Consider the following 16,068-nt stretch of genomic DNA (forward strand, 5'->3'; position numbering starts at 1 on the left):
AATGTGCAAGGTAGAAAAGGAAATGAGAAAATCGAGCAATAAAAGGGCCAGGATGTGACGAATTACCGCTTCGGTGGACGTGGATGCGGTGTTGCGTTGTGCTGGGTTGAGTCTGGTTTCGTTGGGCAGGGCTGGCTGGCTGAATGGCAGACCCGCCACCGAATCCTTGGGATGGGTTACTGTTGCAGTTCTTGTTCTCGTTCTCGTTCCGCCTTTCGGTAGAGAAAGATCACTGACGGATGAACAGATCAATGTGTGATGGACGTCAGAAGAAGGCAATGAAAGCCAAACTAGGTTTTGGTTAAGGATTGAGGCCCGGGGTAAACGCATTTGTGAGGGAAGGTGAATGGAGGGCGGTAGTGCAGTGCGGTGCAGTCGCCGGGCAATCGGTAAACTACTTTGTGGGCTCGGCATATAAAGGTCATGAGCCTTTTTCTGGAGGACGAAGCGCCATTCTTCTCCACCCGAACCAAGCGGCAGAGAGAGAAACTAAAGATAGCTCGATGGGGTTGAGGGCGGCTAGGACTAGCCCCAAGGACGCACAGTGACAGGCGGAGCGGGGATATCTGTGCTCTGGGCGGTAGAGCGAGCCTCTGGAACTGAAAAGAGGAAATAGGAACAAGGAAAAAAAAAAGTTGGAAAAAAAGGCGGTCGAGGCTCGGATAAGCGAGCGACTCGCCTCTTCGGCTCCCACGTCATAAAAACCGACGTCACGGATCGAGAACCCGGTTCATTGGAATATAAGCCCCCGCCCGCCTGACCAACCTCCCCAGCCAAGGTCGAGGTCTTTCTTTTTCTTCCCCTCGTTTTCCCTCTCGTCCCCTCGCTCTTGGCTCTACGGCTTAGTTAGTGTGCAGTGTGCAGCTCAGTGCGGGGAGATAAAGCGAAAAGGTTTTCAAGAAAAGGATTAATGCAGGCGTCAAGAAAAAGGTAGACGATAATTGGCTTGGACGATAAGCTCGCCCACGCAGAACAGCTGGCAGGAGCAGGGCGGCAGGCATAGGACCAAACGTCAGGGTTACGGCGCGTGCATCTCAAATACGCGGGAACATGTATGAACAACTAATAGCAACGGCTGGTCCGTCAGGTCTCTTGGGCCGGCCAACAGGATACGAGAAACCGAAGACACATAGAAAAACAGATGATGCAGAGGGGTGAAAAGGTGAAATTCAGCAGCCCCGGGTTCGTCGATTCGGTCTAGGAGTCGGTATTGGCGCGGGTGCTTTGATTTAGCAGCCGATCGACTCGATGATCGCCCATCCGGCCGATGCGAATAATCTCGCAAGCGTCAAAAGCAGTTCGTTCGAGTTCCGATCGACTAGAGTGGCCCTAGTTGATTGTCTGTTAGTCAAGTAGTTCCGCGGGGAACAGGAACCGTCGGAACTGAATTGAATTTAATTTTCGACTGCCAAGCCAGGCTTGATGCCATGTCCGTCATGTCCAAAAGAGAACAAGAGGATGCCCGGTTAGTACCAAGGAGTAAGTTCCCAGGGCGCCCGGTTTTGACAAGTGGTGACGTCGTCCGGAGTTCTTTTCCGACTTTTCCATGCTTAATTTTGACATTCGTACTCACGTCGTTCAAGCCCACCTTGTCGTCCGTTACTTCGTCGTCCGTAACTTCGTCGGAGATATTGACACAGCCACGTCGGGAAGCAGACTCAATTCGGCGTCCTCCTTGAGAAAACAAAGTGTGGCGGGGTTTGATCATTGACGGCGATTGGTGATCGGGCAGCACGCACCGAGAAGGCGAGAGGGCGACTTTCGTACCTTGTACTTGACGAGATCTTGAGCCAACCTTTAAAAAAACCCCACGAAACCCGGATGGTGTGTTGACGGAACGGGTCGGGTCATAATTGGAGCGGCCTTGTAGCACACACAATTTTCTTGGACGGCTCACAATAATCTGGAAATGAATGACGATGTAGATGTTTTCTTGTCTTTTTATTTTTTCTATTGTTCAATGTCGTATTTTGTTTCGTCCAAGGACCAGGCTGGCAGTTCCTGCCTGTTACAGTAAATCCTCACATGTTACCTCACATGTTGCTTTTTGCGCCTTTTGCGGCGGCCGCTCCTGCTGGTTTTACGCTCTTGCAGTGTGACGAGGAGGAAGGTGCATCCGCAGCGGCAGCCTGTCAAAGTTTTGATGAATGGAATTGAATGAACAAGGAATTATGTGATGTATCTTTCCTGCCCACTGGCTCCCGCCAATCGCGATGCGCAAGGTTTCCAGGGCTTCAGGAGTTGAGAAGTTGCCTCGACCGGTCACTTCCCACTTCCCGCCCATTCTGGTCACAACTTGCAAGGGGCGGACAGATAATACGCGAGTACATCGTACTTTGTACTTGTTTGTTCCCAACACAATGCACAATAATATTCAATGACCTGCCAAGACGTCATCAATCACATGGGTCGTCCCCGCCCCGACAGAATTCCGCTCAATCCACTTGGAGCAGGCGCTGCCGACCGAGGGTTGGGATTTTGGGAAGAATTGACGGTGACGGGGGATGGAAGACAAAAACTTCATACAGCCTCTGTCCAGGAAACAAGACAAAGTTGAGAGCAGCGAGGGCATCTTCGCATCTTCTCCTTGACCTACAAGTACGGATAATCAAGGCTCCTCCAATAAACTGCTAATTGCAAGCTTCAAACCTTAAGCGTGGCTTCACTCGAGACAATTGCAACGGTCACATTTACTAACCACGTGGGGAAGAAAAGCCAAACGCCGTGGCGATAGAGTCTCGGGTCCTTTATTTCAATGTCGCTTTACAGATTCCGAGATGCGAACATCCCTTCCATTCCTGACTGTAGTCGCCCGAGGTGGGGTGGTAGGTGATCATCATCCAGAAAATAGTGCAGGACATTGGGTCAGCATGGCCTGGCATCCACTCATTTGCCCCTCGTTGCCATTAATCCATCATCGACACTAGGGTGGCCGAGCCTACGGAAGATCACAGAGTAGCGTACGTGAGAGTGGGTTTCCGATTGTCGGTACGGAGAGGGAACGGCTACGATTTGAAGCATCGTGATGTTAAGATAGAGAACGGGTCAAGAACGAGACGAGATATCAAGTATCAAGCCACTCTCTGCTATAGTGATTGGACGCAACTGCCAACGACGGAATCAGTGTTATCGCCTTGTCCACGCTACACTTCGTTTCGTTCACATTGTCAAATTAATGTTTAACATTCCACGTAAAGATCTATATTTTGATCGATCGATCTAACTATTTGATAAATCGCTTCAGCGGCTCAAATCCCTTATGGCCTTCCATCTCCCACCTTTGGGCATCACCCTCAGCCACAGGCAGATCTCTCGCCCAGCTCCAGATCACTAATCCTTCCCGACGCCAAACGCCACAACCCCGAATCTGTGAGAGCCATGACGATCACCAAGATTCACATCCTCGCACAGCATTTCAACGTAATCCTGTGCAGCGATTCTTCATTCCTCCCAGTCCCTTGCTTGTTTGTGCTTTGGATATGATGCATCGGGGAGTGGTTTGCCCGAAATGATGAGGAATCGAGAAAATAGATTCGGATTTGCCTTCAGAGGGCTTTCAAAAAGAAAAACCCCGTCTTCAGATCTTCACCTAGAATTAAAAAGTATAAGAAGATGACTATATTCCATTTGATCCTTCAACTTGAATTCCATCATCTTTCAACTTGAACACGGCCGACAAGTCCAAACTCACACCCTCACATATTAACAAACATCAACTCAAACCAACCATGCCTGAGCATAACGCATGTCTCCCTTCCACATCCCCCTCCCCCTCCCACCGCCCTTGAAATCCCTTCAAACTAACCACTATTCAATTCCCAGCCCGACTGCAAAATCACCCACAGCCGCATTTGCTGGCTCGAAATCCCCGCCACCTCCCTCCCTCGCGCCTCCGCCTTCTACGCCTCCGTCCTCGGCTGGTCCTCCGATCCCTCCCAAACCATCCCAGCCTCCCAGATCCCGGGCACCTCCTCCCTCCTCATCTTCTCCCACCCGGCCGTCAACGGCGCCTTCGTCGAGGTGTCTGCTCCCGACGTGTCGGTTCCGAAGTGGCGCGAGGAGTCAGAGTCTTCTGAGGTTGGTGGGGGGAAGGTGAGGCATCGGTCTGTTATGACTTCTTTTTCGGTGGAGAGTATTGAGGAGGTTTTGGATGCGGTTGTTAAGAATGGGGGGAGGGTGGATGTGTGAGTTTTTATTTTCTTCTCTATTTTTTCTCCCCCTCCCTTTTCCTGTCTTTACTTTCTCCTTGCTTTTTCGTCTCTTTTTTTCTTTCAGTGTGCCTCTTTTCCTCGGTAGATGGGGCCGAGTGCGGGGTCCTCATCCGGAAGCTCGGCGCTGGACACGGGCCCGGACACGGAAGGACGAAGTACACGACATGGCAATCATGGACTCACATTCCAATCGATCAATCCCGTCACCTCACCAAAAACAAAAGTAGAGAGAGGAAAAAAAAATTTAGTTCAATTCGCTAACCATGTCCTCGGAAAACCATCAGACCAAAGACCAAAATCGCCGCGGAAGGAATGGGCTATTTTGCCCACTTTGTCGACACAGAAGGAAACCTCCAGGGCCTCTGGTCCAACAAGTAAAGGCGGACTCCCCATCCCCGGAAGCTCACAAACCCCCCGGCGATTGAATTTTCGATTCCTTTCGAAGATTGTAAGTAGTTAAATACAATAGAAAAAGAATCCAAGAAATCACACCCCGTTATATTCGAGTTATAGCATACGGCTCGAGCGTAGAAGAGGGATTAATAAATTCGGGGAGTTTTATTGTTTATAATCATCTTAGAGCACGTTCGGAATGCTTTCTATGGGTAAACATTGAATTCTGCGCTTCCATAATCTGGCGTGCCGTTCTGAGCCTGAGCCCCATGTTCTGCGGCACTTGTAGGTATACCCTGGGTGGGGTGGCACCATCCAAGCCGAGACTCTGTAGACCCGAACCGTCAACGTAGTGTGCGTTATCTCCTTCTCCATGCCAAGCTCTTCCAAAACCTCTTCTTTTCTATCTTGGTTCCCGATGATGGAATGCTGTCGTCGCCGTGGGTGCTGGGGTCGATCAGGTATTTTTCGTCTAGCCCTGGGAGCGTATGCATGTATCCTTGCAGCCTCTCTCTCTCCTCCTGATTTAACTCCACCTGCTTGGGAATCAGAATCTCGCGCACTCTGTCTTCATTCTGTGGAGGCATGGTCTGCCGTCCAAGACAGTAATTTCGATTCTCCTCACAAGATTTGTAGAGCGTTTCGAATTTGGAAACGATCTCAGGACAACTGGCTCGTAGATTAGGGTCCGGATGAAGCAGCCTTAATCTCACAAATCCCAACAAGTCTCGCGTAAATTCAGAGCCCCCCGGGTGATTGTAGAGCCTTGCAAATTGCTGTCATCATAGTTAGCACGCCTAGCCTGACTATCCATGATGAGAGTATGTTGCTTCATTGCTTACATTAACAACAGACCCCTTGACCCTCGCAAAGGTCTTGGGGGTGCCGTGCTCATCACAGACCTCCACGTAAGAGAAAAATACTGATTTCACGAAATAATTATCAGCGTCTGCCAATATCGCGGATTTGAACTTTTCAATCCCCTGGCCGCCTTCAAGGAACCACGTCACAAAGTCTAGCAGGATGCATGCTAGGGCCCAAATGTCGCAAGCCGTGAAAATTGATCGGTACATGTCGATATTGCATTCTGGGGGTCTATACGGGTCGTTTGGAAAGACGGAATTGGATCCGGACGTCGTCATGCTCAAAGAGATTTTCAACGCCCCAAGGCTGTAACCCCGGGCTCGGCTATCGAAATCGCGGAACCAAAGAATGTTGTCTAGGCTCAAGTCGCCATGCCAGCCAGGCCCTTCTTTTCCCTTAATATCCCCGACACTATCATGCCCACGCTTGTGAATTACGTGGAGACCTTGAGCAATACCTAGGCACTGTTGGGCAAACCATACCGCAGCACGGCGGTGGTGATTTTCACCAGCTTGATCCGGTATAGGCATATTATGTATCTCCCAGAAATCTCTCAAATTTCCATCTGCCCAGGGGAATACGAGATGGTAGTTGGGGCCATTATTGTAGGTCCAGAGAAGTTGAACCAAGTGTGGGTGGCCAGTCGATGAGTGGAGGTGGGAGATTTGCTGGGTAAAGTTGCTCGGAGATGAAGGCATATCATCATAGTTTTTGATAGCAAAATATAGCTTTTTGCCCTGTATTTGAGTGCAGTGTTAGAATGATAAATTATACTAGTAAATGTAAATATATGGACCATGGACGGTAGGAACCTACCAGCTTAGTAGGATGGTTGTGGTGGCTACTCTCGATTTCCACCTTGGAGACAGTACCATAACCTCGTTTACCAATCACTTTCACATTTATGAAAGGTAAGATAGCATACGGGCCAATTTCGTAATGCGGTGGTGACTCCCCGTTCCCCCTGCATATGTTGAAAATGGGGACGTGGACCATCCACTGCTGGTGAAAGAACAGCTCAACCTTTCTCGCTTCCCACCTTGCGAAGAGGCCAATAGGCTGTAGCCCGCCCTTGTCGTCTCTCTTCCCAAACTCAATCCCAACCCAGTCAAATGGGAGATCGCCGTCGTAAATACCTTCGTCAATGAAATCAACGATTGTTTCAACTGCGTCGATCAGTACGAGGATGGCGAATATTTGTCTTCTCGTCGCTAGATGTTTCGGTGTTTTCAGTCTTGTAACCTCCGTAGGGAGCAAAACTTTCCGAGTAATCTCTGCCTGTCGGTCAGGCGAGATTTCTCTTTTGGACTGGGCAAACGCTTCGGCAAGGGTTTGGGAAACTCGTTTTTCTGTGAGGGTCTCTTGCAGACTACTCTGTGGCAGAAAGTGGCGATTCAAATCCTGCGATAAAAGTGTCATGTCCTTGAGCAATGCGCTTAGCGATTCTCTGGCGTCACTTGGCAAGTCGTCCACGTCGACTGTCAGTGCGCTCTGCCCGCTGTCGAGTTCACTATCATCGTCCCGATCTTGTGGCAGAACTGCAAGAGAGACTTGGCATAGGTGCCTCCCCAAATGCTTATAGTAGGCTTGGGAGTCCCTAAATGCTCTTTTGTCCCTCTGCTTCGAGCAGAAAATACACGAAAAGACCGCGTTGCGTGGCTCTGTGTGAGATATCTCGTGCCTGATCCACTCCTCTCTTGACCGAAAGAGGGTTTGCTCCAAGCGGCAAGATTCTACAGTGCAGATGTAAGGCTGGAGGTCCCAAAAAATATGCCTCCTGGAAACAAAGACTATTTTTAGTGGTCAGATGATATATGGAAGATACGTAGAGGATACATACCTCCAAGCTATTTCAGTATCCACTCCATGGAGGATATTGTGGCATGCTGGGCATTGAACTGGCTGGATTTCCGGTAATGGGGGCGCTCGACGCAAACAGCGCCTACTAGTGATTGACGAGGAGGTTGCGAAAGATGAGGAGCTAGCAAACGATTGTGCATCATCGCATGGGACTATAATCCCATCCGGGTTCGTTTTAGCGATAGGGACGGGATGATATGATGTTGGGTTCGTCTTATCAAATACCGACTCGGACATTTGGGATGCGTAAGTGCCGCTGGTCACTGTCATCTCCCTCTTGACATTTGAGAGCAAGTTCTCGCTGTGTTGGATTGAACGATCTTCCTTTCCAGCCCTTCCCCTCTCGTCAGTGGGTTGTATTTGAACTTGGAGCTGAAGAGATTTGAGCTGGGATGTACGTAAGTCGTTCGCCTTCCCAAGGCGCTCCACGAGGAACTTTGGTAACTCGGGGAACTGGTCGCGAATCCGACGGCAGTAGAGACGAGCTAGCTCAGTATCAACATTGAACGTCTCCAGCCTCGTTTCGAGATCTTCGTCTTCATCAACCTCTATTGCGTCCAGCAAAGAAGACATGTCCATTAGGCAGTTGATATAAAACTCAATAATATCGATGACCTCTGATACTGTATCGTTAGTATTTTCGTCATCCGATAGGTTTTCCCAACCTAGTGCTCGGTCGTCTTCTGATATAGATGAAATCGTTTCCAACTGCTTTTGAAGTGTCCGAATTGTTGGGGAAGTGTAAGGGGAGCGCAGCTGGGCGTCCTCGGCTCTATATGCCCGCAGTAGGTCATCGACGAAGACTCTGCCGAGACCGTAGATAGCCGGCAGAACTGTTTGACGTAGGTCTCGGGACCTAGAAAGCACATCGTCTAGCTGTCCGCTGGAGATGGAAGCCCCATGCCCCCAAAGGACGAATCGCTCAAGTTCTCCGTGGAGTCTCCGTGATTGCTCAGCCTCTGGGGCTAGCTTCGCAACCTCAATACCCGCATCGAGGATAGTTTCAAACAAACTACTGATAATACCAGTAGGTGGTGCACCGCCCGGCTCAGTAACCCAACTTTGAATGTCTATGCCAGCCCCTCGCGGGTAGCCCTCTGAGGCTGGAGGGGAAGACATCGTCGTCCACCGGATTATATCCCGGCCGTTGGTTGAGATGTGGAATTGACAAATGCCTACCTGTCCTTCCCTTTTAGTCCCGCTTCCAACGATATTTCGGCTCTAGAAATTGCAGCCTGACCCCGCTTCTGATGCCAGAGTCTGTAAGGCTGATTGGCGAGTTGATAGACAGGGGCATATTCGGACCAGGCTCTTACCCCGCAGACGTCTATATGAATTGATCCATCTTCCTCCAGCTCACGGACGAAGTTGTCTCAGCGGACACACTGTCGATATTATTTGATACCAGTGGTCAAATAAAGCAATATCAGGTGTTCTAAGGAGCGTCTAATACACGGGACTAATGGAGGCCGCTGGAGTAGCACTCGGAGCCATCCCCATTGCCCTCAAGCTATGCCAGAGTTACCAAACCCTCTCCGAAAAAGTCGAAACCTTCCGCAAGTACTCTCACGAAATCCGAAGACTGGACCAAACCATCAGGGTGAAAGAACAGCTCTTCAGAAATGCCGTCGTGCGCATTCTTGAATCAATTACGAGAGACCCGGCTAGAGCAGAAAGCCTGCTGTTAAACGATGACGAGCTTCGCAAGCTCGGTCGTCAGTTGAGCGAGGATGATGCTGGCCGACGAGCTGACAGACCTGCATTAAGCCGCAGCTTCGGTCTCTGGAAGGACATGCTGAGGCAATTCTGCGATTCCCTGACTATTATATACCGTGTTCTGGAATCTTTCTTGGAAATGGATATGAAACCCGGGAGTTCCAAAGAACTTGCCAAGAGGTTTCGCCTATGCTGGAAAGAGAATGGGATCCAAAAATCTATCAACACTTTGGATACCAACATAAACGACTTCAGGGCTCTGAGTGATGACATTGTCTGGCTGTTGAAGATCGAGCAAGGAGACCAGCATCCCATCCATAAAGCTAGCCAAAGCCCCGCAGTGCGACGCAAAGCAACAAGTCTAAACAGTGTCGAACGATGCCGTCAAATCAGACATGCAGCCTACTCGTTATATAAGACCTTTTCCCTTATGTGGTCTTGTACTGGTCACCTATGCCACACGGCGGATATTGCGGCAGTCAACATCTTGTCTACCCCCTCATCAAACACTCAGAACCGAGTCCAGTTTGAAGTTGCTATCGGCTGTCACGAGCACTCCAGTCCCTGCCGAGAAACGCGAGTTTGGGTTCAAGCTGTCGCCTTGGAAAACGTAGGCGGTACGAAAACAGACGAAACTTGTGATCGCGATACAACTAAGAGCTGGATCGCGAGTATTGAGGAGCAGACACACCCTCTGGTGATAAGGAAGGAGATTAAGAAACCCAAAAAGCTACAGAAAAAGGGTGTGCATTTCAACGACGTTGTCAACGGCAACACCACTTCGGGGAGCGCGACAGTCACCATGACAGAAACGAGCGACAGGCAGCCCGGAAATCACACAGGGATTCCAGGCAACATAGTGACATACGCAACAACTGTTTCTCAGGGCTCCCGGGTTGGAACACAATGTACAGTGGAGGTCTGTCCTCACTTCACTGTAGCAGAAGCTCCGGTTTCTCACATCGCCAGCGCGGAGGAGGCCCAGTTCCACTACTTGCCACTAGTCGGTCGATCAGGCAGTGAACGTAAATCACTGCACAACCTTCTTGATGGTATGGCTGATGACACTCGGGCACCGAAACTGCTCATTGTGGAAAAGATGAACATCATTAACGGGTTAGCAAACGCTATCTTGCAATACCACGCTACCCCATGGCTTCCCGATTCATGGGCAAGCAACAATGTTCATCTCTTTGGAGTTGTCGAAGAAATGATCAGCGGTGAAAAGGTCTTCCCTGCAAGTACTCCATTCTTCCGGGTACAGTTTCCTAAGCCCATCGACAAGGGGAAAGGTGTCGCTCCTCCAGCAGAAACCTACATTCGAAACAAACTTCTCTTTTCGTTTGCCATTGTCATTTTGGAACTGGTGTATGATCGGCCATGGCGGTCACTTGAGAGAAACGCTTTCAAAAAACTGCCTGCATGCCGCCACAACAAGTACCACGCCGCGGAAGAGCTATCCCGCGGCTCCCCCGAGTTAATTCGTCGTATGGGTCTAAAGTTTCCGATGATTATACGCAAGTGTTTGGGATGTGATTTCGGATTGGGTGAGACGAATCTGGCGAACGAGGAACTGCAAGAGAAGTTTTTCGAGCACGTCGTGAATGAATTAGGGGACATGTGCAAACCTTTGTTGGAGTTGGCAAGAAGAATGTAGAGGGACGCCTAGGGACACCTGCTCGATGGGCCGCGGCAGCGCCAGAATCAGTCGATCGTCACGGCCAGAGGCAGTAGCGCACTAAACGAAGGAGAACTTGAGAGGGAATTCAAGCTTATATGAGGAATAGGAAATAGACTCTTGAAACGGATGAATCCGTAGACTAATTCAATAACATCGACATTCACGGGATCCCGTATATGACCCTATTTTCTGGTTCCACTGGACAGCGACGTCTTCAAGATCAAACTTCAATGCTGAGGTCAATCGTAAGTCACGTGCTACAACACAAGGATACACGTGACACATCCAGTCCAACCTCACCCTCACCGAACCAACCCACTCCAGCACAGCATCAAGATGAACACTCATATTGATCCCAATCGCAGGACCCGCCAACCCAACTGGCTAGCCCTCTGAGAATGCCCCTTGGGGATTGGGAGACGACGAGACGTCCCTCTTCCCCATCTTCGGCATTTCCCCCATCGGCCCGCCGTCCCGCCAAACATCCCTTCCGTCCACGCCCCCCCGACAGGGATAGAACTCATCTCCTTCCCCCCTCCACTGAAACGATGTAACCTTTCCTGTCAGAGTCCATATTTTTCGAACGCCACCCATGAAATGGAGATGTGTATCAATCCCGTTGAGGGGCTGCTCTCTCTCTCTCTCTCGGCCCTTTCCACTTTCCACATTGGTGAACGGAGAACGAGTTACTTCAGTTACTTCGCACGAGCCTTTTTTTTTTTTTTTTTTTTTTTTTTTTTTTCTTTTTTCTTTTTTTTTTTTTCTTTTTTCTTTTTTTTTTTTGGGCGTCCCACTTGAATGACCCCTTAAATCATATCAATCACACCCGACCAGGCTTGCCTTCCCATCCACCGCACATCCCTGACCTCTCCACATCTTCTTCTCCATATGGGGTTCGCAAGCTATGCCGAGAGAGTGATAGTCTGATGTTTTGACACTACCTCGTTTGAAGTAAATCGTAGAATCGTGCCATCTCAACCTACTTGTCAGTTGCAGGCGACCCCTCGGATCCATCAGGCGGCTACGGCAAAGTTGATTCTCCAAGGTGCCTCCTCCATCGCAAAAAAGCAGTCATACTCATGCTCACATCAAACTTGGGAACAAATATCTAATGTGAGAGAAAATGAAAGAAGAGGGAGATAAGACGCTCAAGCTCATGTCATTTCGTATCACGTAAACTCGCTGTACATAGATAGTCCCTCCCCAGACCCAAAATCAAAATGCTAATTGTACATGTCACTTTCCTCCTAATGCGTGCGTCCATCACCGCTGCCAGTCATGAAAAAATCAATCTCCCCACCGCCGTGACTGTCACTTCCGCCCTGCCTCTGCTCGTTCTCAGCCAGCTGTTCCAGCAGCGAAAGGAACGGGTCTTTCTCGTCGCCCTGTCCAGTACTTCCTGCCGTGCTCCTTGCGTCGGAGTTTGCCATCACTACGTTGGCATTCTCGTTGACGCTGCCAGTTTCCTCTCCGTGCCAACTCGTCGGGTTCGCGAATCCACCAGGCGACATGGACTCAAACATATTTTCGTAGCCACTGCTGCCGCTGGTATTCATCCTGTCTCCATGGTTGTTTCCGGGCCCTTGACTCGGCGTGTAAGAAGAGTACGGGGGACTAAAGTGCGTGTTGTTGGTCATGGGAGACATTGGCGCGCCCTGATTGGCTGCTGGTATTCCGAAACCTGCCGCCTCGGCGGCTGCCATTGCTGCGTGGTTCGCTGCTACCTCATTCATCTGGTCGACCCTGCTTCTCATATGAGGCGAGTGGTCCGACATATCAGAATGCCCCGGAAGCGAGTTCGGCGTGGCAATCATAGGCGATGGCTGCGCGAGCATGTTGGGAAATGTGTGCTGGTGAGGGGTAGGCATGCTAGCTGCACTGAGGGGACCGTTGTGTCCGCCCATCTGTCCAGCCGTGAATGAAAGAGACGACAGTCTCGGCCGTTGCCTATCGGATGAGCCGGTGCTCTTTCTCTTTAGCATTACTCGCCCCCCCTGGTTAGTCTCATTGTCACCTCGGGGCGCGTAGAGATCATGTCCCGAATAAGCATCGGCAGTAAAGTCGACCATGACATCCGAGAGACTGAGGTTAGCTGCGTCGAAACTGAATGACTGCCCATCGGGTCCGCCAATGTTTGAATAACGGTCGAAAAAATCCTCTAGGTGGAAAGCGTGGGAGTAGCCCATGGCGTTGTTCGCCATGGACTTGGCCAGCTCGGAATGTGCATTGTAGATTCCCTGGAGGACCTCGCGCTGATGCTGTACGCTGGCCCACGCGTACCTCAGTTCACTGAGCTGCTGCATCTCCATTGAAAGAAACTCGGCGGATGAGCTAAACACCTCGCTCCCAGAGCTGATGCCGTGTTTGTTGTAGTGTGCGCCATGGATGTGAACTGTGCCAGCGGTGCAGATGCAGTAGCCCACAAACTCCGGCCACTCTACAGTACCCGCCTGTTTTCCAAGGTCAATGAGCTCGGCAATGGCATTGGCGTGCAGGAAGCAGAGATTGGTTGCCTCGATCTGCCACGACTGATGCTGGCCGGTTCCCGCGAGCTCGGAGAGGTCGATGGGTAGGAACGGGCGGTAGATGAGGCAGTGGATGACGTGGTAGATGAGTTTGCTAAGGACAAGAATTGTAGAGTCTGCTTGACCAAAGAGGGCCGTGGGGTTCGAGAATAGCTCAGCTGTTCCCGAAGCCCAAGTGTCTAGATCCTGTCGAATCTTGGAGAGGTTGGATAGAGAGTGCCAAGGAAAATGAGAATCGCCCTTAACTCCTCCCGCCGCTAGGTACCTGTTTGTGATGTCGAGAATACGGGCAATGTCGATGAGCATACCGGTGCTCCCCTGGAACTTCTTGCCGCTTCCCTGAAGGTACTGAAGATTTGACCCGGAGTTGAAGAAGTCCCCCTCAATCGGGAGCGAGGCTTGGTTGGGTGACCAGCATGGAAGCCGAAGGAGGATTGCCTTGTCAGAGATAAGTGACGGCCTTTTTGAGCCGCAAGCGAGGAAGCGATCTAAAAGATAACAAGTCCAGAAAAGCCGTCGTCGAACATCCCTCTCGACAGGGGTGACCCTTGCGTGGGGATCGATTTCTCTGTGAATTTCCAAGGCCATCGCCATACCCACCGCATTTGCTACTTGCCGTTAGCTTTCTATAGCTCAACACCGGTGTTAGGTGGAAAGAGTAAGGTCCATACTCATAAGCATATACGCCTTCTTTCCCTTTCCGGCAGCAGTGAATGCCAGGACAAGAAGGATAAGGGCTTGAAGTGCGTCGACCGAAGGCTCGTCGATATCGATCTCTCTCCTGGCGGCCGACGCATACTCTTCGCTGAGCTTGACTGCCGACCGGTATCCGCCGGGGTGGAGCGTGAACCTATGCACTGTCAGTACATAAAAAGGAATTCTCAGAAATGCGCAACATGGTCAGTAATAATTGACGCACCTGGCCGCAACTGCACAAATGGCATGGACGAGATAATTGGGTAGTTGGTTGAGTTGCAGGCGCTGCCGAACCGAGGATTCGTCGAGAATGTAATAAGGCTTGGCGTGGAATCGGGTAAAGTAGGTATCCAAAAGGGCATCCGTTTGGATGGGTGGTGAAGGTTCCCTGAAGGTTCATGTTAGAGGCCACCATCCGACCCCACCAAACGACGAGGAGGTCTGTAGCATACCTCGTAGGGATGGGTGAAAATAAGGCAGTGTCATTAGCCTCTGCCCCTCGATTTGTGTCGATAGCTAGTCTCTTGGGTTGCCGGTCGGAATCGGAGTCTCCACGGGCAGGTCCGGTAGGTGGTGAACCATCCCGGGCACTGGGACTGGTGGGCGTGGTCGGAGAAGCAGATGCATTCTTCTCTCTCAGTTTAGCTTCTAATCCATCAACTCGCTTCAAAAGCGCCTCTAGTACGTCGGTCTTAGGACCACGCTTCTTCGGCACGGCATCTAATTGATGGGTGAGCTGATGGCCTGGGGGGAAAACATGTTCTGGACCTGTCGATACTAACCATATATGCAGGGGCATTGAAAAACTTGGCACGCCTCACACGAAGGTCGTAACCGGTTGCACTTGATCTTGATTTGAAGCTTCATGTTAGCAGCTTGACTGGAAGCGCGACTCCGGTTGATCTCGCACCTTTCGCTTCCGGCACGACTTGCAGTTCATGGACTCTCGGGGCTCGTTGCTCAAGCGGCGGGAGGGCAGCCTCTCAATGCCGACCTGAGCCCGTGGAAGTGCCACGGGATAGACACCAGCAATCGGGGGTCCACTCATTGGTACGAAGACCGAGGTTGTCATCCCTAAGACTGATGTGCAGAGAAATGGAGATAGAAATACAGAAGGAGGCTTATGTCGTAGGATGGATGCAAAGCATAGGTGATGTCGCCACCGGTGTGTGAACGGCTGTTAGGAAATGAAGCTCTCTAACTCAATAGACGTTAAAAGGGAAGCGATGAAGAAAACAAGTCGAAGATCAGAGGTTTCCCCAATGTGTATATAAAGACAGGTATGGTGATGATATCTGAAGATATCGAGGTAGATTGATCGGGAGAGGAGACGTGATGGTTTTGTAATGGAAGATGCTCCGGCCACCCCGAGGGTGTATCTTAGTTAAATTGTGGGGGAAGAGCGTTAAGATGATGTCTGAGTGTAGGGAAGATGGCCAGGGTTCCGAAAAGGTACGGGTCTCTTGCCGGACCGGGAGGCCCGCAGCGAAGTACTGGAGAGTGAGAGCAGTAACCACTGTAGTACACGTGCCCTTTGACCTTGGGGTTGAATGCGGGTCCCCTGGGATGGCCTCGGCGCCCAGTTTAATGTGAGGAGGGCCCTGAATGGAAGCAGTGTTAGCCATTTTTTTTCTGGTACACTACCATGCCTGGGATGATCAAGTGGCAAGAATGGAGCACTCGTGCGGGATGTGGAGCTGTTGAAAGATGGGTTGATACTAGCAGCGGCTTTTGGGAAGGACTGAGGGTGGGGATGAGGGGGTCAGCCAATATGACAGGACCACCAGACCAAGAAGACGAAATAAGGTAGCTGGGCAGCTGCATGGGAGTGAGAAAATGAGACGCCATTTCGGCAGACTCGGGGTAGGGTATCCCGCTAGGTCAGTAGTGTCGACGATGCGGTGTGTGTGTTGTGTTCTCTGTCGATGAGAGAGGCAATTGAGGAACGATTCTTTGCTTTCGTTCGCCCTAGTTGATGGGGTCTGAGCAAGGGTATGAAAGAACCTAGCCCACTTAGTAGGCGGAGAAGGGAAGCGAGGGGGCGCGAAGTTACCCAACCAGCCAAAGCTTTAACTTTCTACGACTAGTATACATTTGGGGAGGAGGAGGGGTACAGGAACAC

The 16,068-nt window shown here is 50.7% G+C and overlaps 4 protein-coding genes and 1 pseudogene across 4 annotated transcripts; 2 read left to right on the forward strand and 3 right to left on the reverse strand.

The window, feature by feature from the left end:
* Positions 1–1,197: 1,197 nt before the first annotated feature.
* On the reverse strand, positions 1,198–1,708 carry SAPIO_CDS2609 (uncharacterized protein; the record flags this gene model as incomplete). Its single annotated transcript, XM_016785584.1, has 2 exons — positions 1,198–1,329; positions 1,574–1,708. The coding sequence occupies 2 exons, from the start codon at positions 1,706–1,708 to the stop codon at positions 1,198–1,200; spliced, it is 267 nt and encodes an 88-aa protein (XP_016644960.1).
* Positions 1,709–3,378: 1,670 nt separating this feature from the next.
* On the forward strand, positions 3,379–4,589 carry SAPIO_CDS2610 (uncharacterized protein; the record flags this gene model as incomplete). The annotated part of the gene is made up of 3 exons (XM_016785585.1): positions 3,379–3,420; positions 3,823–4,184; positions 4,496–4,589. 3 exons carry the CDS (start codon positions 3,379–3,381, stop codon positions 4,587–4,589), a joined length of 498 nt encoding a protein of 165 aa, XP_016644961.1.
* Positions 4,590–4,963: 374 nt separating this feature from the next.
* On the reverse strand, positions 4,964–8,447 carry SAPIO_CDS2611 (uncharacterized protein; the record flags this gene model as incomplete). The annotated part of the gene is made up of 4 exons (XM_016785586.1): positions 4,964–5,380; positions 5,447–6,205; positions 6,285–6,869; positions 7,554–8,447. The coding sequence occupies 4 exons, from the start codon at positions 8,445–8,447 to the stop codon at positions 4,964–4,966; spliced, it is 2,655 nt and encodes an 884-aa protein (XP_016644962.1).
* Positions 8,448–8,790: 343 nt separating this feature from the next.
* On the forward strand, positions 8,791–10,701 carry SAPIO_CDS2612 (annotated as a pseudogene; the record flags this gene model as incomplete).
* Positions 10,702–11,972: 1,271 nt separating this feature from the next.
* On the reverse strand, positions 11,973–14,813 carry SAPIO_CDS2613 (Fungal specific transcription factor domain-containing protein; the record flags this gene model as incomplete). The annotated part of the gene is made up of 5 exons (XM_016785587.1): positions 11,973–13,858; positions 13,922–14,100; positions 14,170–14,334; positions 14,399–14,666; positions 14,729–14,813. The coding sequence occupies 5 exons, from the start codon at positions 14,811–14,813 to the stop codon at positions 11,973–11,975; spliced, it is 2,583 nt and encodes an 860-aa protein (XP_016644963.1).
* Between the last annotated feature and the right edge of the window lie 1,255 nt (positions 14,814–16,068).

The sequence above is a fragment of the Scedosporium apiospermum genome (assembly GCF_000732125.1).
Source record: "Scedosporium apiospermum strain IHEM 14462 chromosome Unknown SEQ_SAPIO_0086, whole genome shotgun sequence".
Lineage (NCBI taxonomy): Eukaryota > Fungi > Ascomycota > Sordariomycetes > Microascales > Microascaceae > Scedosporium > Scedosporium apiospermum.